This window comes from Euleptes europaea, chromosome 2, assembly GCF_029931775.1.
Source record: "Euleptes europaea isolate rEulEur1 chromosome 2, rEulEur1.hap1, whole genome shotgun sequence".
NCBI lineage: Eukaryota > Metazoa > Chordata > Lepidosauria > Squamata > Sphaerodactylidae > Euleptes > Euleptes europaea.
In genome coordinates, this window is record NC_079313.1 from 27,905,160 (window position 1) to 27,926,223 (window position 21,064).

Below are 21,064 nucleotides of genomic sequence, written 5' to 3' on the forward strand. Positions count from 1 at the left end.
AAGGTTGAATTAAATCTGCTTTCATTTTTTGCATGTAGTGACACTTCATTGATTTTTTCCCTTCAGAATCTGAAGAAAGGAAAGCTTACTGGCCAAAGTAAAATAATCCCCCCCCAAATAACTTGTAAATTTATGGATGATAAAAAGTAAGAGGAACTGCCAATGTCATTGGTTTCTTATGTGCAGCTTTTTGGAATGGATGAAATACATTGTTTTGTAATGTATGTGAGATGGTTCTTGACTTCCTTTCTTCCAAATATTCTTCCATGGAGAGGCATAGGGTGATGGCAATTTAGCACTTACACATGCTGAATTTTTTGCCTTGTTTCTTCCATCAACAGGTAAAATAAAGAGGCTTGACTACAAAGCCAGAAGGTGGATCATTTCTAAAGGAAACCATGCGTGCACATCTGTAGAAATGGTTTGCGGCTCAGTCAAGCTGGAGTTAACCAAATGAAGCTATGGGCTGTGCATCAGCCAAGCATGTTTCTGCTGTTCAAAATGAAGAGGAAGCTCAGAAGGGGAAAAACTACCAGAACGGCGATGTATTTGGTGGTGAGTATCATCATTTCTTGTTTGTTTCTTGACAATTCTGCTGCAGTTCTCTGCTTTGTTGTCCACTTATTTTCCCTACTTTAACCTGTTATGGTTATTTCTGTGCAGACTACATAGAGGAAAACCATCCAGTCTTGATGCAGGGATTTGTTCATATGATGAACAGGGCTGGCAACTGCATTGAGAAACTTTAGGCAGTCTCCTCAATACTGAAATGATTTGTTTTCCTCTGTCTCAGTGAATTTGCTCTGTCTCAGAGAATTTGCAGTACCTCATTTGAGCTTTTTCTCATGTAACTTTAAAATGAAGAAAAGTGGAAAACTGTGGAGTTGCTTGTGTGTCAGCCTTCATCTTTCTCTAGCCATCTATTCTAGCCTGCTTCCACATAAATGTTTGTGTTCGCACCTTTGTGGCATAACTTCAGAATAGCTGAACAAGTTTGTTTTAGAGGAATAATAGCAGAAATGATGTTTTAGCCGATCAAGTGAAGAATAGTACTTGTTTGTATACTTATTTTTGTCTTGGATTCAAAAGGTTTCTGTTCCACCTTCCTTCCAAAATAGGACATTCAAGGTGGCTTTACCAAAGCATATAAAAATCAGAAGTGACCAATACTAAAAACAGTGTGAAACCAGCAACAAAAAGTTAAAATAAAAAATGTGAAACTCAGCAGACAAGAGTCAGTTGCAATGAAGCTATTTAGCAAGCTGCTGAATATAGTTTGGCCCATCTGTATGAAAGTTCAGGAACAGTAACTTTTAAACCAGCATATAAAACCAAAAGTTTATAACTCCCATTACTTGCTAACATGCTCTGCTGATCAGTTGACTTTTCTAGAATTTGTTGAAGATGTGTTCTCTCTCTGAGGCTCAGAGGACATCTTATCAGCGGGTTTTGTCCTTCCTATGCTCAGGGAGAGGCAGGATTTACAAACTTTCACTTTCACTTCCTGCCCCTGTGCTAGGACCGCCCTCTTACTTCCAGTTCTTCACCTGCCTCAGAGGGAGAAGCAGCTTCAGAGCGAGCTCCTGAGGTAATCCTCTGTCTTCTTTCTCTAAACTCATTCTTTGCCCCAGTTTTTTCTCTATCCAGTCTGTTCTGTCTTCAATACCTAACCATCTTCATTTTACCCTCCTCGTTCCCCTTGTCCTGTCTCCTCCGTTCGTCTTCCCTCTCATCCCCCCCGCCCCTCACTCGCTGAGAAAATGGCAGCTTCGAACGAACAGTCCAGGGAAGAGATTCTATCTGGCGACGAGGAGCAGGTCACAGGGCTCCTTTCCTCACGCCGGCAACAAGGCGCGGCTGGAAAGAGCAGCAGCAAGGCGAAGCCGTGCGAAAGCTCTGCCGCCAAGGCAGCCATCTAAAAGCGAAAGCAAACCACAGAGGACGGGGGAAATGGCGTGAAAAAACTGCGCTCTGGAAAAGCGGCCGCCACAGCTCCCTGTTCAGAACATGAGGGTAACAAGGGTGAAGCGGAGAATGATGCCTGTAATGCCTGCTCCAACGGAGACTGTGCTACGGGCGATGGAGGTGGTAAAGTACAAGCTCCCCGTTCCCTTTTAACGGTGGTGGGGGGAACAGGCGAGCAGAGCATGATTACTCTGATGCGGAGAGTACTCGGGGAGGAATTTGCCTGCTTCGGTGAACCACCTTATAGGGGCCCCCTGAGTTCAAGAGTGTCTTCACCCTCCCAGGAGTCAACACGATCAGAACCCATAGCCCAAACATCCTGCAGTGGCCTCGTCCATGCCAGGCTGACTAAGGCAGCGAAGAAAGCTCCCCCACCCAATGTTGCCAGAACAGACCAGGCAGACCTCTCTTCTGATGATGATGAGAGAGAGGAGGGGGAGTTCTCCACTGGGGACGAAGAGGAGGTAGGGGACCAGGGCCAAGACCACCAATCCCATTTATTCTCTGGGGAGGACTACCAGTCCATTTTGAGTAAAGTCATGGCTGCCCTAGATCTTCATGAAGAAGACCAGAAGCCATTAAAAGCAAAACCAAATTCAGGGGCACTAAGGAGTTTTTTACTAGATTAAAGAAACAATCACGCTCCGTGCCCTTCCCAGAGTACTTTGAGGACTTACTCAGGGTGGAATGGGAGAAACCCACGTCAAATAAGCAGACCCCTGCTTCAATCATAAAGTTGTACACCCTGGAACCTCGGGCCATGACTTTACTTCAGGTTCCCCTAGTAGAGGCTCCTGTGACAGCCCTACAATCACCTGGGTTGATTTCTGAGGATGGAGCGGGCAACATCAAGGATCCCCTTGATAGAAGGGCAGATTACGCCAATAAAAGAGCACACAAGGCCTCCGCCCTATCCATCCAAGCCTCTGCCACGGCTTCCCTATTCGCAAGGGCAAGTATTATGTGGACAAGAAAAATAATTGACTTGCTTCCACAGGAAAACAAAAGAGTTATAGGTGGCCTCAGTAGACTACTTAAAGCCATCAACTTTATGGCGGATGCTACGCTAGACTCCATGTCGTTTGCGGCCAGGTCAATAGCAGCCTCAACAGCCGCCAGAAGAGCCCTCTGGATCAGAGCGTGGTCAGCTGACTATGGATCCAAGTCCCCCCTCCTGGGTTACCCCTTCGACGGGAAAATTATTTGGCCTCAAGTTAGACAACATATTGTTCGAAACCAAGGATAAGACGAAAGCACTCCCAAAATACATCAAGAGGTAAGGTAAAGCCTCCTTCTCTTCTTCCTCTCGCCCCTTCAGGACATCCCACTCCTTGGCATGCCCCAGACCAGAGGGCAGAAGGAACAGCTGGAACTCTGGATGGGGGTCCTTCAGAAGAGGGCTCAGGTTTGGCAAGGGCTCACAGTTCCAGAACCAGGGAGCCGTCAAGCCTGGCAGATTTGGCAAAAAGCAGAACAAGCAATGACTCCCAACCCAGGCCAGTGGTGGGGAGACGACAGTTCTTTGCCGAGGTTTGGGACACTTCAAACCCCGATGCCTGGGTACAACAACTGATCCGCGAAGCCTACAAAATTGAATTCCACAATCTCCCCCCAGATGGTTACGTTGTCTCTCCCATGTCTCAGAAACCGGACAAACTACTTCATGGCTAAGACTGACCGCCTGGAACTTGAAAGGCAGCGGCTGTTAGGACTGGGATACTCTTTGGAAGTGGTATCCACCATGTTGGAAGCAAGGGAAGGTTCTACAAGACGCATTTACAACTATACTTGGAAAGCGTTCACTTGGTGGTGCAACAGAAAGCACCTGGACTCTTACAATTTCGACAGCAAATCTAAGATTTCTTTAAGACAGCCTGACACAGAAATTAAAGTCATCCACTCTGCGTCGACAAGTGGCCACCATTGCCACAGTAATTCCCCAGTTAGATAAACATCCAACCACCAGGCATCCACGCATAACCACCTTCCTAAAAGGAGTGTCCACCTTGTGTCCACCTTCGGTCCACAGATTTCCTATGTGGCGCTTACATGTCGTCCTAGATGCACTAACTAGGACACCATTCGAGCCATTGAGAGAGGTTTCCCTTTCTTTCCTGCATATGAAGGTTCTCTTCTTGACCGCAGTAACCTCCTCAAGAAGGGTGTCGAAACTAGGGGCCCTCTTTTCCAGGGAGAGCCTCTGCATTTTTCACTCAGAAAAGGTGGTACTGTGTCCTGACCCGACTTTTGTGCCAAAGGTCAACTCAAAATTTCATAGCCAGCAAGAATTGCATCTACCAACCTTGTGCCCTCACCCATCACATCCGAGGGAGAAGAACTGGCATACATTAGATTTGAAAAGAGCACTTCGCATCTATCTAAATCGGACAAAACCTTTTCGTCAGTCAGAGTCCCTCTTCATCTCCGTTTCTTCTCCCAACAAGGGACATAAGATGTCCAACGCAGCCATCAGCAAATGTGTTTGACAGTGTATACAACTTTGCTACCAACATTCCAAGTCCAATGGGGATCACCGCACATTCAGTCTCGTAGCGTGGCTACCTTGGCGGCTTTCGACAGACAGGCCTCGGTGGAGGAAATATGCAAGGCAACAACATGGTCTAGTCTCTCCACCTTTGTGAGGCATTACAGGATCAACACCTACTCTTCATCGGATGCGGCTTTCGGGAGAAGAGTTCTTTAACATGTAGCAACAGACAATCCCACCCAGATGTCTCCCAGCTTTTGAAGATCCCGCTGATAAGATGTCCTCTGAGCCTCAGAGAGAGAACGGAGCCTTGTCTTACCTGTGAGGGCTCCTTCTTCTCTGAGGGAAGAGGACATCTTGCCCGCCCAGGGTGAAGAGCCACAACAACTACAACTAGCAACTACACGGAAGTTCTCTCTTACTTGCAAGAGTATGAAGAGCTTACCCTTGTTCCCATTCAATCGTTCCTTGTGTTCGTACCTAACAGTTGATTGTTATCAAAGTTTATCCTGTTCCTAGTTGGTTAAGTTTTTTACATGTGTTCTCTTCCTGTCTTAATCCTGCTTTGGAAGTCCTCGAACTGGAAGTAAGAGGGTGGTCCTAGCACAGGGGCAGGAAGTGAAAGTGAAAGTTTGTAAATCCTGCCTCTCCCTGAGCATAGGAAGGACAAAACCCGCTGATAAGCTGTCCTCTTCCCTCAGAGAAGAAGGTGCCCTCACAGGTAAGCCAAGGCTCCGTTTTTACTGGCTTCGATGGCTAGGAAGTGTATCTGTAAGCGTTAGTGGCAGTAAAGCATTGGATGGCCCAGGCTAGCCTAATTTTGTCATATCTTGGAAGCTAGGCAGGGTCAGCTCTTGGATGGGAGACCATAAAGCAAGTCCAGTGTTGCTACACAGAAGCAGGCAATGGCAAACCACCTCTCTTCATCTCTTGCCTTGAAAACTCTTCTCAAAGAAACAAACTCCCCACAAACTCCCCTGTTTTTGAAACATCTGCTGTTTAGGAATATAAGAGCCCATACACGTGAAACAGTATCCATTGGATTTTTGATTATCAGATGGTGAGCAATTGGATTGCCCTGCAACCTAAGGTGGATTGAATTTATGGGGCTACCATCATTGCTTTTTTGCGGGGGGGCATAAAATAGTAAAAAGTTGACATGAGACCCATATTAAAGATGGATCCAAGATCTAAAAACCTTGGAAGCCTTGGACCCAGGGGTGTGATGATAAGGCAAGCCACAGGGAATCCCTCCCAATCCTCTGCAGGTGTGATTATAGCTGCAAGTGAAAAAGAAATCTGTAAATGAGAGAAGGGGAGGATGTTGTAAAAGTGCTGGGCTTGCCATGTGGAGATAGTTGCCATGGAGAATGATTTTTTTTAAAGGCCAGCTGTTCTGTGTGCACCGGCACATAGCTATTCTGAATAATTGTGTTTCAGGCACAGTATGTTTTCGCAGTATGTTTTCATGCTTTTCTAGCCCATAATAAGCCCTCCTGCTAAGAAGAATAAAAAACATTATTCATCAGTTAGTTAATATATATCATGCCTAAGCAGTATTACGAATACTTATGAAAAGGAAACTGCTGTTCTTGTATTGAAGTTGGTTATATTTCTCGTATTCCTGGTTCAGTTAAAAAAAAGAGTCACATCTGTATTCTAGAAATACAGTCCCTGCTGCAGGTGAAATTGGTCATGACTTTGAAACCAATCGGTATAGTTAGTTGTGACTGATTTAAGGCCCTTTGCTCTCAATGGGTGTTAGTCGCTGCTGGTTGCAGCTGGATCAAGGCCAAAGGACTTAAATTTCTTGATAGTTAATGATACCTGGGCAGTAAACTTTTTAAGGTAGCCTCCTTGTTCCCCTTCAGGGTGTATTGATTGCTTTTAAATTCACCATGCTTAAAATGATAGAGAAGCTTCAAAACATAGTAGAGATAAACTTGAGGCAGATAGGTGGGTATGTCTAAGCAAACCAAATATGAGACTATTGCTTTTCAGTATCATTACTTTCAGGTTTGTCAGCCGCTACCCAGATCGATACACATGTTGGGCCTGTAACATGTGAAGCATCCTTTTTACATGTAGGGTCAAACATTGTCACCGAGGCAGCTGTTTTGGGGATGAGAGGTTTGGTGTATACCCTGGTCCCAATTCAGCATGGCTCTCCACTTAGCAAAGAAAAATAAGACAGAGAGAGAGAGAAAAAATCTCAAAAAGAAATAATCTTTATTTGCCAAAGCAAGATACAATGCTAGAGTGATGAGGGTCCAGAGAAAGCAAAAACATGAAACAGCGTTGCAGTAACACTAACACACTCCTAGCAGTGCAACCCTTGGTTGTTGCCTGATTGTGGTGAATGGGGAATCTAAGGGGAAATGAAAGATGAAGAGAAAAACATACATTGCCTTGTCCTGAAGAGTCTGTGGGTCTGTGGTCCAGGACAGAAAAAAATTGGAAGCTGGTCTGGGACAAGGGAAAAATCCAAACTGAAACCACCTAAGAAGCTGGGGATCCAAGGTGAAGGATTTAGTGATTCAGCAAAAGGGCAATGGTCTGGGAAGCAAGCCAGCTGCGAGGTTGGGGAAGTAGGCGCTGGTACAAAATCAGCTGCAGAGTTGGGAGGAGACAGGAATCCAGTGGTTTCAGTAGAAGAAGGCCCAGGAAGCAGAACCGACTACAGAGTTGGAAGGGCTTGAGATGCTGCTTTTAAGGGCTTCGGGGTGGATGACGTAGGGATTAGGAGTGTGATTACATCTAGATCAGAGTACTAAGATGTGGGAAGAAAGTTCTAGATGCGGTGATCAAGTCACCAGGACTGTGGAGAGGCTCTGGCTGTCCTAACAAATGCTGAGTGGCAGTATAATGATAGTTCCCTAGGATTGGGATCAAATCGGATGGATGAAGAAGGGAGATCTATAGGTTATTAACCAGCAATCTTGAGTCAATCAGTCTTCGGTGTGAGGGAAATTCTGGAGGCTGAGGACAAAAGGCCTTTAATCAGCGTGCCCTTTGGAGCATTCCAGCAGGTGAGCTTCTCCCATGTTCTACTTTCAGAAGACTTTTTTGCTAGATCGGGCCTCCTAGCTTCATATCAAGGCTGAATTACTTTATCTACATAAGAGGGTCTTTTGAGGGTGTGCAAATGTGGTAGTCTGTGGAGAGATGGGCTCACTTACAACACAAAAGCCACAAACAAAGTGTGTGTGTGTGGGGGGGGACTAAAAATCCACAAGAATCAATGATGTGGCTAGTACTTGTGCTAAAACTTTTAGTCCAAATGGTGGTTATTTTTGGATATTCAGGCCTTGTACTGAGATGCTGGCTGGAATGTTCAGTATAAAAACAAGGGAGGAGGGTTACAAGGTTTTTTTCAGGGGAGTGATCGAGAAGCCCTTGGTCTGAAGTTTAGGATATTGGATGTGTTGCAGGCTTAACTGAGTTTGATGTTATTGTATTCAAAACAGATTTTAAAAATGCACCAAAGTTTACTGGGATAGAAAATTAGAGGGGGGAAATCTCCATTTGGGAATATATCCCCCCAGCACTAACTGGAAAACTATGATTGCTTGTCTCTGCCTGTCATCAGGGGCTAGAAATGTGCTTTGTTTGCAATGAAAGGTGAAACGCTTGAGGTTCTTGAGGTTGATAATAGATTTGAGTACACAAAACTTGGGTGGAATCAAGCATTCTCCAAACTATTGCATGCAAATCACATCCCATGCTCCGGAATGTGTTCTCCATCCCTCCCCAGTGATTCTTCCTTTCCACCCCAGGTTCTAAATGATGTATGTAACACCACAAGCCACGGTGGGCACTAACCAGCTTCCTTCCTAATCGCGGTTTGGAAATCCACACCAAATCGTGGTTTCAAGTCTTGTAAGGGAGCTGTAGTTTTGCATTAAGTGCAGTTTTCATTGAATCACATAAAATATGAGAACTTGACTAGCGAAGGAGGTAGGAGGATGCTTGGCTCCCAGTTTGCAGAACATTTTCCCCCCAGACCAGTGTTGAGTTTGTTGGCAATTTGTGAATCTGAGAGGACTATTGTTGTTCTCCCTCTTTTCCTTTTGCCGTCTATGGGAAAAAGGTAGTGAAATGAAGGTGCAATTGTTACTTCTGATAGAGATAATGAATAATTGAAGATTGTAGTTACCTGTGTCTCTGTTGGTACATTTGATGTGCATTGAACAAGGTATCTGATAGACAGCAAATTGGATTCCTTTTCCCTTCTCAGGCATCAGTACTTCGCAACATATAAATGTCACTGTTGATTTTTCCCTGCCCATAAACTAGGAACAAATTGTTAAATGTGTGTACAATTGGTTTGTTAATTGAACTAGATTGCATTACTGCATGTATAGATATTGGATCAGATCAGGTTGATTTAGTGTCAGCTGTCAGAAATTCAAAAAACTGGTTCAAATATTTTAAAATGGATCGCTGTTCTTCTAGAGGCTTTGGAACAAATGCACTTACAGAAAGATTTTTTTATTTCCCCTTTGAGACGCAGAACAAAACTCTCAGTATTTGGATGGCAAAATGAATAGGAATTTTTGTTTCAGTGTGGGAAAATGTGTGATAAATAATTCTCAGCTGGAGGAATTTATTGTTATCTGTTGGCTTTATCAAGAATATCTGAAACATATTCAAACCTGTCAACATAGAGTTCTAAAATAAGACTGTGGAGACATACCAAAAATAAAATTTATGCTGCAAAATTTCTTAATAGGGGAAATGTTTTGTTGCGTAGAAATGCAAATATGATTAAACTTCCATTTTCATTGCTAATTAAGAAGTGCAGGTTTCTCAAGTTTAACTTCCCTTTTCTTGAATCCACAAATCCTAAGACTTTCATCTGTCTAGGGGCATGCTTAATAACCTCAGACATTTTTGAATATGTGTGTAAAGCAGAGTGTGTCTCTTGAAGTAATCTGAATCCCACCAGAAGCCACATTTATCCAAGAAACCAGTTAATCACCTTGCTGGGGTTGAGACCTACATGTGGTGATGCTGCTATTTAGTTGAGTAACAGCTCAGCATTATTTCTGAAACAATTTGAATTTACCGTATATACTAGCGTATAAGCCGAGTTTTTCAGCCCAAAAAAAGGGCTGAAAAAGCCGAACTAGGCTTATACGCGGGTCAATACGGTAGAGTGAGGAGGGAGGAGGGAACTTGCCGCCACCACCTTTTCCTGGCCGGGAGCGGCCTCCAGAGGCCCCCTGTGGCCGCAGGGAGGTTGCGCCGCCACCGCCAGGAGCGGCCTGGGGGGGCCTCCTGCAGCTGCAGGAAGGCTGCCCCCGCCGGATCCGCCGCTTCCAGCCGCCAGGAGCCCAGAAGGTAAGCCTGCGGGGGGGGGGGGGTTATAAGCCAACCCTCGGCTTATACACGGGTGCCTAATTTTTCCCCATTTTTGGGGAGAAATTAGGCACCTCGGCTTATACGCGGGTCGGCTTATACACGGGTATATATGGTACTCAGACATTCCATAATATTATATAATCACAGTCTTCTTATTGGTTCCTCCAGAAATGGTAACGTCATATTTTTGCTGTCGAAAAAGGATATATAAAGTAGGTTGTTTAGCATGCTTTTTGAATTGGCTGATTTGATTAAAAAGTAACAGCCTAATTATTGAATTATTGAATTTATTAATGATCTGACCTGGATGGCCCAGGCTAGTCTGATGCCGTTAGATCTCAGCAGCTAAGCAGGATCGGCCCTGGTTAGTAATTGGATGGGTGACCACCAAGGAAGTTCTGGGTTGCTGTGCAGAGGCAGACAATGGCAAACCACCTTTGTTCATCTCTTGCCTTGAAAATCCTGTGGGGTCGACTAGACGACACTTTCCACTACAAATTATTGAATCCATTTTTATTTAACAATACCTTTGTGGCAGCTAGCCAGCAACGTATTCTCTTTGTCCAGTTGGAGTAAGAATTTATAGGGGTATTGTCGACTGTCCTTCATGTGGGCAGAGACTCCAAAATAGGGTTTCACAGAGAGACTGAGAAGATAGGCCAGAGTTTCTGTGGGTTAGATCCAGCCAGTTTTTTTTAATCTTGACAAATTCTCCTCCTTGATACAGCCTCTGTCCCACAAGGCTTTTATTTATGTAGGTCTCACAACCACTGGTGTAGCCTTTTTGGTGGTCAAAGGGGACCCTCTCTAGCCTTGTCTACCAGAGAAAAAGCTGGATGAATCCATAAGAACATAAGAAAAGCCCTGCTGGATCAGACCAAGGCCCATCAAGTCCAGCAGTCTGTTGACACAGTGGCCAACCAGGTGCCTCTAGGAAGCCCCCAAACAAGATGACTGCAGCAGCACCATCCTGCCTGTGTTCCACAGCACCTAAGATAATAGGCATGCTCCTTTGATCCTGGAGAGAATAGGTATGCATCATGACTAGTATCCATTTTTACTAGTAGCCATGAATACCCCTTTCTTCCATGGACATGTCCACTCCCCTCTTAAAGCCTTCCAAGTTGGCAGCCATCACCACATTTTGGTGCAGGGAGTTCCACAGTTGAACTATGCGTTGTGTGAAAAAATACTTCCTTTTATCTGTTTTGAATCTCTCACCCTCCAGCTTCAGCAGATGGCCCCGTGTTCTAGTATTATGGGAGAGGGAGAAAAGCTTCTCCCTGTCCACTCTCTCCAAACTATGCATAATTTTATAGACTTCTATCATGTCTCCCCTCAGCCACCCTCTTTCCAAGCTAAACAGACATGTACGTGTAGATAAGAATCAGGTTATTGGAGGGCAGTCATGCAGAATCGAGAAATGCAAAATATAGTTCAAAACTGATCATGTTTAGACTCTGCTAATGGGCTGTCACTTGATTTGGAGTTCTGTGTTGCTATATGCTCCATAGGAGCCCCGTGGCGCAAGGTGGTAAGCTGCAGTACTACAGTCCACCTCTGCTCACGACCTGAGTTCGATCCTAACGGAAGTTGGTTTCAGGTAGCCGGCTCAAGGTTGACTCAGCCTTCCATCCTTCTGAGGTTGGTAAAATGAGTACCCAGCTTGCTGGGGGTAAAGGGAAGATGACTGGGGAAGGCACTGGCAAACCACCCGGAATGACCCGGTGCTTGCACAGGGGACTTTTACCTTTACCTTTATATGCACCATATATCAAAAAGAGAAATGGGCCTCATGGGAAGGTCTGTCTCTGTTCATAAAAACTGGTAGTCCTCTCTTTTGTAGAGTCGTGTTCATTACACAGAACTGCCTGTCCAAGAGGGGCCCTGTCTTTTATAGAGTTGGGTATTCATCTCACAGTTAACTGAAAATTCATTGTGTTTGTTGTGACAGATCATTAATTGGAATGTTTCTGTCTTGGGGAGAACAACTCAGGGCTGTCTTTGTGTAAGAGCCAATTTTGCTCAATCAGTGTGGCCCCATGCTACCCTATGGTATAGATCCAGATCCACATAATGCAGGACTTGTCCTCCATATGCGTGTGAAAGAGATTGAGGCAGTAGATATGTAGATGAGAAGAGGATGTGGCAGTGAACAGTGTGTGCACAAATGGGACAGATAAATGACATTTGGCACAAGTCTTTGCCCTGTTTAAAGTTGGCAGTATGTGGTTCCCCGCGAGTCAAGGAACAGGCTTACAGAATCAAGGGGAGAGCCATGTATTGTGTCAGGGCAAAAAGTTCCGTAATATAGCAGAACATGTTTGTGGGAAATGTACTTGAAACTGCTTTGCATTCATTTGAAGCAACTCCTGCTCTGAATTATTTTAGTTGGCGGGTCTTCGGTTTGATACCAAAAATAGCTTTCAATATGAGTTGTGGAAAAGGTTGAGACGAGGGCAACTGGATAAGACTCCAACTGTTATTTGATAACTTTTGCTTGAGTTCTGAGAAGAACTTGACAAAACTTATTTGAAAGACTGCTTTGAAACCATGGCTGGACTGTGTTTTCTTAGGTTTTTTTAATGACTCAGTCTTGGAAAATCACCCTCCATTTACAGCAAATCCTAGCATGTGGCATGTGTAAAACGCTTCAAGAGAAAACCTTGTAAGCAGGGAGGTGTGTGAGATATTGAACTGTAGCATGAATGGATGGGCCTCCAGTATCTCTTGAGCCAAGAACTTTGTTTTGTGCCTTTCACCAGCACAGCCAGCCCTCCAATCCGTGTGGCCCATCACTGTTTTTCAGATGAGGACAATGCAGTTTAAAGGGGTGGTGGAAAGTGGTTTCATGTTGCATCCGACTTAACAGCGACCCCGTAAGGTTTTCAAATCAAGAGATGGACAGAGGTGGTTTGCCATTGCCTGCCTCTGTAGAGCAACCAAGGACTTCCTTGGTGGTCTCCAATCCAAGTACTACCTAGGGCCCACCCTGCTTAGCTTCTGAGATCTGATGAGATTGGGCTAACCTGGGCCATCTAGGTCAGGGCACACTTTAAAGTAGGGAGAGGCTGTGGTTCAGAGGAAGAGCCTCTGCTTTGCATGCTGTAGGTCCCAGGTTCTATCCCCAACATTTCCAGTTAAAAGGACCAAGCGGTTGGTAATGTGAAAGACTTCTGGAGAGTCACTGCCAGTGTGATTAGACAGTACTAATCTTGATGGACCAAGAGTCTGATTCAGTATAAGGCAGCTTCACGTGCATTCATGTGTTGGTAAGTAAACAAGATTTGTGGTCTGAAATTAACTGTGTTGGTCAGTGCAGCATAGGTATTAAAATGGGTAGTAATTTTTCCATTTTATTTATCTTTGGTGGGAAGGCTGACCAGATGCCAAAAAAAGGAAAGAAGTAGAAGACAAGGCTTCTGTACCTTTTAATAGCACAAAAGGGAGTTTCTGTAGGCATGGCTTTTCTCATCACGGCATGACAAACTTCAAACAAAGTTTACCTTCAGTAATTTTGTAGGAGCAAAAAACTTGTGGTACCTGTAAAATGATTAAGTAACTAATTCTTTGGGCACACTCCCCCTCCTCAGCATACAGAATATATCCATTTAGTGAGAGTTCTTTGTGTCTGAAAACTTGCATGTGTCAGGCCTTCACCCACAGAGACTAGTTACAGTATTGCTTAGCTTCTTTCTGCATGTCACTTGATTAAAGATGTGTAGCAGCTGCCATTATATCATTAGTAGAAGCTCTTATCTTCTAAGAATCTTTGGGAAAAATTATATACATAGAAGAAAAATCTGTGTGTGTAAACTGCTGTCAAGTCGCAGCCAACTTATGGCAACCCGTAGGGTTTTCAAGGCAAGAGACTAACAGAAGTGGTTTGCCATTGCCTGCCTCTGCATAGCGACCCTGGTATTCCTCGGTCTCTCATCCAATTACTAACTAGGGCTTTTGAGATCTGACAAGATCAGGCTAGAAAAATAGGCAGACATTTAAAAGGTTTGACCTGTACTCCCTTTTGTTCGACATTAAAATTCCTCTGTTTTCCTTTGTTTTCCATCTGCTCTGTAGTGCACCCTACGTTTCCATTTAAAAAATTTCCAGACATCACGCATTGCATTTCTTTCTCTTCCTCCCTTAAGAGTACGTTAAGTGCTTTAAAGGAAGGGGTAATCAACTGTCCATAAAATGTGCTGCATAGCTGAAAACAAGGAAGGTTTAGTAATTAACCAAGTACTAGGCACTCCCTTCTTTAGAAGCATCATTTTATTTAATGACTTCGAAGCAAACATCAACCAAGTCAACTCATAACTGATTATAATGTTGAAATCACTTGGAGAGTTTATATGACAGAGGGAGAGATGTGCATAAATTTACTTTGATAAGGACTTGGAAACTGCGTATTAAAACAAATTGTCCTACATTACTGGTGTGACAAGGACGAGAGTACGAAGGATGATAGGCAAGATTGGGGGAAATAGGACCTGATAGGCAAGATTGGGGAAAAGAGCAAGAGAAACAGGCTGAATAGTAGGGAGTGGGCCTTAGAGGGCAGAAAACTGTACGGGAGTAGCACACATTGATCCCCAGCAAAGGCCAAAGCACAACTGGTTCTTTTTATCCTCCAAGTAGTACCTTGTGAGCCCTTGGATAAAATGACAGAGAATTCACTCTGGCTTGGATCTAGGCCCTGTGGCACTGTTCAGCTACCTCAGAATGTGCTCCCTGACTTTCCAGTTTGGACTTCTGGGAATATGAACACCCTTGGCTTGTTGCTGAGCTGGTTTAGCTTTCTTACTCCAGCTGTTTCAGCTGCTAATCTGTTACCCCAGCACCCCCTGCACTCTGGGGTATAAGCCAAAGGTGTAGGAAGATTCCATTTTGAATCAAATCAGAGAATTAAGGGCAATAAAAATACCATCTCATGATGAGGCAGCCACATCCCTTTGAGAAGTTGTCACCCCCCTTCTTCAATGGCTTGCCTTGTGGCTCCATGAAAATCTCCTCACACCCCTGCAGAAAGGTTGCAGGGCTAACGGCCCTTTGAGTTCTCGTTTAGGGGTAGTAGGCCCAAGCCACTTTACTCAAGGGCAAGAACCTAGCCATAATTATTGTCAATGTATATATTCCCCCCTCTCAGGACAAAAAGTTTATTGCTGCCCAATGGAGAAGCCTAATGTCCTACCTAGAATCTAAAGAACATCATTATCCTGCGGCTGAGTTAATTATTGCAGGTGATTTTAACACTAGAGTTGGTAAGGATATCCTTTCTCTTCTTAACAACCTTGATCTTTTACCAGATTCCTTACTCCCATTACTCTCTCCCTCCCCGAAATTCTCTAAAGATAAGACTTGTAATTTAGCCGGACTGGGTAGCAGCAGTTACACAATTAACAAGTCTGTGGTGTGAATCCTCACAGCCCAGTGAGATAGTCTGCCACCAGCTCTTTTCTCAAATACCAAACTCAGTTAGAAGCCAAAGAGCAAGCCTCCAACCCTTTCTAAGGTTTAATCAATAACACCAACTTTGCAGGGTAGGCCATCAGCAAAGTGGGCTCACAAAGTAAAGTTCTGTAAGGTAAGCTACCTGGTCAAGGTACTGAAAATTAGAAGCCACCAAGAGTCAAAGAGACCACAAAAGAAAACATTAAAGAAGTTTATTTAAAAGTTGTCCAGGTTACAAGACAAAAATACGTGAGGGGTGAAACAAAATAAGAAAGCTATATTGCAAATTCTAACTAGACTTTGGTTCAAAGCTTGGGCAAAGGCAGAGTCAAAATGCAAAGGCAAAATGTTACCGGTTTCCAAAAAGGTTTCTCAAAAGCTGAACTCCTTCCAGCATAACATCAGAGTTTCAAAGTTCCAGCATCATGCCCTAGGGAACAATCAGAATCAGTGTGATGGGCCATAATGCCAGCAGGCATGTCAGGGCACCGTGGTTTGCTTAGCTCGATGTAGCCATCTTTATTTCTGAAACTTAGAGTGGGCTGAGCTCAGAGACCCAATCACATTTCAGAAATATAGATTAAAGTAATGACACATCAGATTCTGGCCATATGACCCAAAAATGTAGGTCACAATGTAGTGGGCCGGTGTGAGATCTGGCTGCAGTCCATAATTCATTCCCAGTCCATCCATATGACGTGATAAGGCACTAATTGGTATGGTATGAAATTATGTGAAAGGATGGCCTTGGCAATTTAGAGAGGAAGCCATATAAAGTGGAGACACCTGGATTATCTCCCCGAAGATGGAACTGTTCTCAGCCTCACAAATCAAAGCTTTGCATTCCAGCTGTTACAAGTTGATATCACAGTGTTAATTCCATATCGGTAAGGTTGCCAGGTCCCCCTTCTCCATCGGCGGGAGGTTTTTAGGGGCTGGGTTGGGACGATTGCACGCGTGCAACGCGATTACATCACTTCCGGGTTTATCCTCAGATAGCCACATTGCCGTGGCCACTTTAGCACTCAAACCCCCCAAAATGCCGCTGATTCCCGCTCCAAAGCAGCCCAGTGGATTGGCAGGCAATTGCCCACCGAAACCACCCACCTAGAAACCCTACATATAGGCCTGAGCCAAAGTATTTGCAAGGAATTTAAGGGGTTCAATTCCTTGACAACCCCTACCAAACTGAATGATCAGTGCTTGTGGCACAATAACCAGACAGTCCACTCTATTCAAGGAGCGTTCCTCACACTACAGACCTGCCTGCTAAACGAATCATGTCCTCAGTTATCAAGATAACCACCTCCTGCCCTACTAGTATCGCCTTTGGACGAAGGTGAGAAAACTGTGTTCCTGCCACTAGCAGGAAACGTCCCCAGTATTAGTATTTTAGGTTCAGTAAGGTTCAAGCTTAGTATTTTAGGTTCAGTTTCACTCTAGGACTGTCCCTCTCCCACAGCAACTCTTGACAATACTCACGCTTCAGGATCAAGTACCATGTGGACCTTTTTTTCTCTCCCTTTCTTCCCTTTGGGGACACTACACATACATTTGTGGGTGGCTTCTGCTTGGATTAACTGTGGGTAGACGTGACTGCTTCCACTAAGAATTAATTGCTTTTCAGTGTATTTCCTGATTTTGTTTATTGCATTCTAAATCTGTCTACCTTTCCTGTCTTTCTGTCCATCGCTGTTCCCAGTAAAGACTGATTTAATTCACTTAATTCACTTTGTCATAGATATAGCCCCAAGTGCCTGAGTATATATAGTGTTGGGATCCATACTAGGATTGGGAAGTGCATAAGGTTCAGGGTATGGTATTTACTCTGCCTCTTTGGCTGATGTTGTGGTCTTTTCCCTCCATTCAGGAAGGTTCAGGGGTTGTGATACCTCTTAGGCAGAAAAGCCTACCTCAGGGCCACCATCAGCAGAGTTCTGTGGGCTGGATTCTCTCTAGAAGCCATAGCTTCTCTATTGTACTGGGTATTTATTAGGGATGTTTAATCACCTGCCAGTTCAGTTTGCAGTCTGTCCACAAGTTGTCAGCACTGTCAAAACATTTGACAAACCATTCACTTGTGATTGGACAGTTCGAATATGTTAGCCCATGCAAAAAAAAAAAAAAAAAGCACCAGTCGTACGTGCGTGCTGTCATGCTGTGTTTCTGTGTCTCCCCCATGTCTGTTGTTCTGTCTCCTTCCTGCCTTCTATTTGTCACATACTTTAGTACACAAAACATTACAACTGTAGTTGGTGACATACAGTACAGAGGTGTGTCTCCCTTTCCTTTATGGCTACCTGACTTGGTGTTCACCAATGGCAAAGGCAAGTGAACTGCCTGGATATGGAACAGTCTGTGCATGTAAGTTCTTATATTGCCTCATGGGAATTGTAGTTTTGGGAGGAAAGACCTGGCATTCCTGAACCTTGCCTAGCAGCCAGAGGAGCTGTTTGTCATGATGCAACATGTATGGTACCAGTGTAGCTGATTTACCCAATCTCACTCGGTCTATGACCCTGTAAAGTTTCACATTTTGATGCTCATGAGTTCAGCCGTAATGACCAATGTGTGTAAGCATTTCTCTGGAATAGATAGCTAGCCAGCTCACTAGTGATTATTCTGTATTTATCATCTTCCTATCCAGTGTATTGCTATATTAGTCTAATAAATATTTTTATATTAAAGTGCAATAGAATCTTCCTGATTTGTATCTCCCCTCCCCAATAAGCCTATTGCCGCTTTTCAGGACTTGAGGGTAGAGGTGGCTGATGGCTGTGGAACCACCATTACTTCTCTGTCCATCTCTCTTCTCTTCAGTGTAAACAAGGAACATTCTTTACTCAGTGGAAGGATGTGGCAGAAGGGGTGTGACATTGTGGCTACATTTTGTGTTTCTTAATCACAATTATGGAAGTGACTGCAACTAGAGCTGTAGTTTTAGAATCTCTGGAAGATACCATTTCTACCCCACCGTCATTTCTGGAAGTGCTTGGGATTTAAAAAAAGCTTATCTCTTGAGGATTGTGGGTCTTTTTCTCAAGGCTGTGTCCACTGATGGTTTCAAGCTCTTCTTTTTCTGGGATGTCTATATCAGCATGGCTTGCCTCAAAAGTCTGTAGAAGCAGGTGGAGATCAATGCAGTAAAACCTGTTGGCCTTCTGGTGTGGGAAGAGATCCTGGAGTGGCCCAACCAGCTGAGAAACTTTTCCTTCCCTACTCTAGATTAATAAACAACTTTCCCCTTTGATCATCAGAGCGTTCTTGTATTCAGCTGTAGAAATAATAACAGCACCAGAGTCAGGATGTATATCAGGGGGAATAAGAGGGAGTGTGGAATGATAAACTCTATTAAGTGTTGGTTACCAGTGACATTTCTTGCCAGAGGCTTTTTGTGACTATGTAATACAACTTCCTTTTACTTTTGGTAAATTTTTCAATCTTGACTCAGTGGAGAGCAAAGTTTATCCCATATCACATCTCTCTGTTTTTTTGTTTTTTTGGCTATTCTATTCATGTGTAGAATGGAAATGCATTTTAATGAGTGTAGCAGCTTGTCCTGGACTTTATTGGTGTTTAATAAATAATGAAATAGCCCCCAAACTCACATTCATTCAGCATTAATAAAGAGCAGCGCAAGCTGCCACACATGCTGTGTTGTGTTTCCATTCTAGACATGTGCAGAATGTGCAGAGCTTCCCTGTAGGCTACTTAGAATGGGAGGTCATTAACCTGACTGTTCATTTCTGCATTCTAAATTTGTTTAAAGTATGGGAAAATGGAGATGGTTGTTAGGGATTTCTGCCTGCCTTGAATGGAACTGTGATCTTTATTTCTATCAAGCATTTGAGAAGTTGGTTTGTTGACTGGTCAAATATTACCCATTAGCTGAAGCCAAATATTGTCATAATGTGGAAGAGGCAGTCTACCTAGTGGTTTTTATTGTAGCATGTTGTCATCTGATAGCAACTGCAAAAGGGGAAGGGACCCTTTGATTGTGTGTATGCGTAAAGTGCTATCAAGTTGCACTTGCCCTGCAAGAGTTAAGGTTATATGGCTACCCCTGACTTGCAGTTCTCCCCAGATAAAAGGCTATATTGGTCTGGGTTCTTGGGAGACAGTGTTGGCTTTCATTGTTCTCATTCTTAATGTGTTGCTGTTATAATCCACATTGTGTTGTAACAGTTCTGTGTTGCCTCCTTTGTCATCCTCCCTTTCCTTGGTAATTGTTTCAGTTGTATATGCTGATATGCTCATTTATCACTGTGACCATTATTAATGAACAGTGTGCTTCTTCATTATGTTGCCATGGTAGCTTTGTGTGGGGGAATTATATTTTTCCTAACGGGAATCTTTCATTTGTTGTATTGTTACTTGAATTTTCTCTGTACAAGTTAAAACAACAACAACATGCGCATATAAAATACAAACATGTTACTGGTTCTTTCTTTCCTTCCACCTCTACATACTTGATGGTAATTTTGTAATTCCCTTCTGTTCTATTCCAGTGGTTTTGAGAGATGCATTGTGCGCATACTGATAATGAGTCTGGCTTTTCTGTGCACCTTTCTTGCTATTCTGTCCTTGTTTCTGTTGTGTCTCTTCACCACTATTTTGGGTGTATGGCATCACATGGTTCTTTGCATGTTAAAATTACTCCACAGTGCTTCCCCTTTTGTGTAAAATGTTGCAACCATTCTGTATGTTACCCAGCTGTCAGAAAACACCTTTTAAACATGTTTGTTCTTTTAAAATGGGTGAATGGGCTATTTTTTCCTAGGACATTTGACCAAAGCATGATAATGGTTTAGTATTTTGTTTTTGTAAAGGTCTTTAGAGGGTTGAAAAGACTCTACATATATTACCTTCATAAGGCTTACATCAGCCCTGTATGGTAGTTCACTGTTGTTATCTCCATATTTCAGATAGGGGAGGACAGGGACCTGAGCCTGAAAAGGAGCAGCTTTTCCAAGGCCAACCAATGAGTTCAGGTCTGGGGCAAGATTTGGACTAAGAATTTTTAGTTACAACAGCTCTCAGAGTGATGCTACATTGAAGATCTTGGTCTCTACTATTGTACAGAATAATTATTAGTACTAATTGTTCATTACTAATCTTTTCACTAAAGAACTGATCAGGTTTGCAAAAAACCTTAAAGTTCCACAGTTTGAAAATCATCGGTCCTGTTGGGATCCTGTGCTGTTAAAACACCCAAAGCACCTGAATATGGCTGCTGCTAATGGAGACAGGCCCTGACCTGGATGGCCCAGGCTAGCCTGATCTCGTCAGATCTCAGAAGCTAACCAGGGTCAGCCCTGGTTAGTATTTGGATGGCAGACCACCAAGGAATACCAGGGTTGCTGTGCAGAGGAAGGCACTGGCAAACCACCTCTCTGTTAGTCTCTTGCCATGAAAACCCCCAAAAGGGGTCGCCATGAGTCGGCTGCGACTTGATGGCACTTTGCACACACACATATACGATTTTGATTGTCCTTACTTGATTATCCTTACATCAGGACTGTTCAGTTGGTCAGTATTATATCCAAATTGCATATGGAGAACTTGAGGATAAATAGTTCGTTGAAAGGCAGAAGTAGATGATATGATGAACATGGGGCTGTTGATAAGATAACCAGTATTAACATAACCATACATGCCCTCCCAGTGCATTTCCTGAGGCTGGCCATTGGCGAAGATGGATGGGCTTGATTCAGCAAGGCACTTCTATTTGAGATACCAAATTAAGATTTAAGTAGCCAATTTCCCCTCGATATTCTGCATGACACATTTTAAGCT

At 43.7% G+C, this 21,064-nt stretch overlaps 1 protein-coding gene across 1 annotated transcript in view; it reads left to right on the forward strand.

The window, feature by feature from the left end:
• The first annotated feature begins 344 nt into the window (after nucleotides 1-344).
• C2H1orf21 (chromosome 2 C1orf21 homolog) overlaps nucleotides 345-21,064 on the forward strand; it is a 109,655-nt gene continuing 88,935 nt past the window's right edge. The window contains exon 1 of the mRNA XM_056844308.1: nucleotides 345-555. Within this exon, the coding sequence (XP_056700286.1) occupies nucleotides 462-555 (94 nt within the window). The 5' untranslated portion in view covers nucleotides 345-461. The remainder of the gene's footprint in view (nucleotides 556-21,064) is intronic.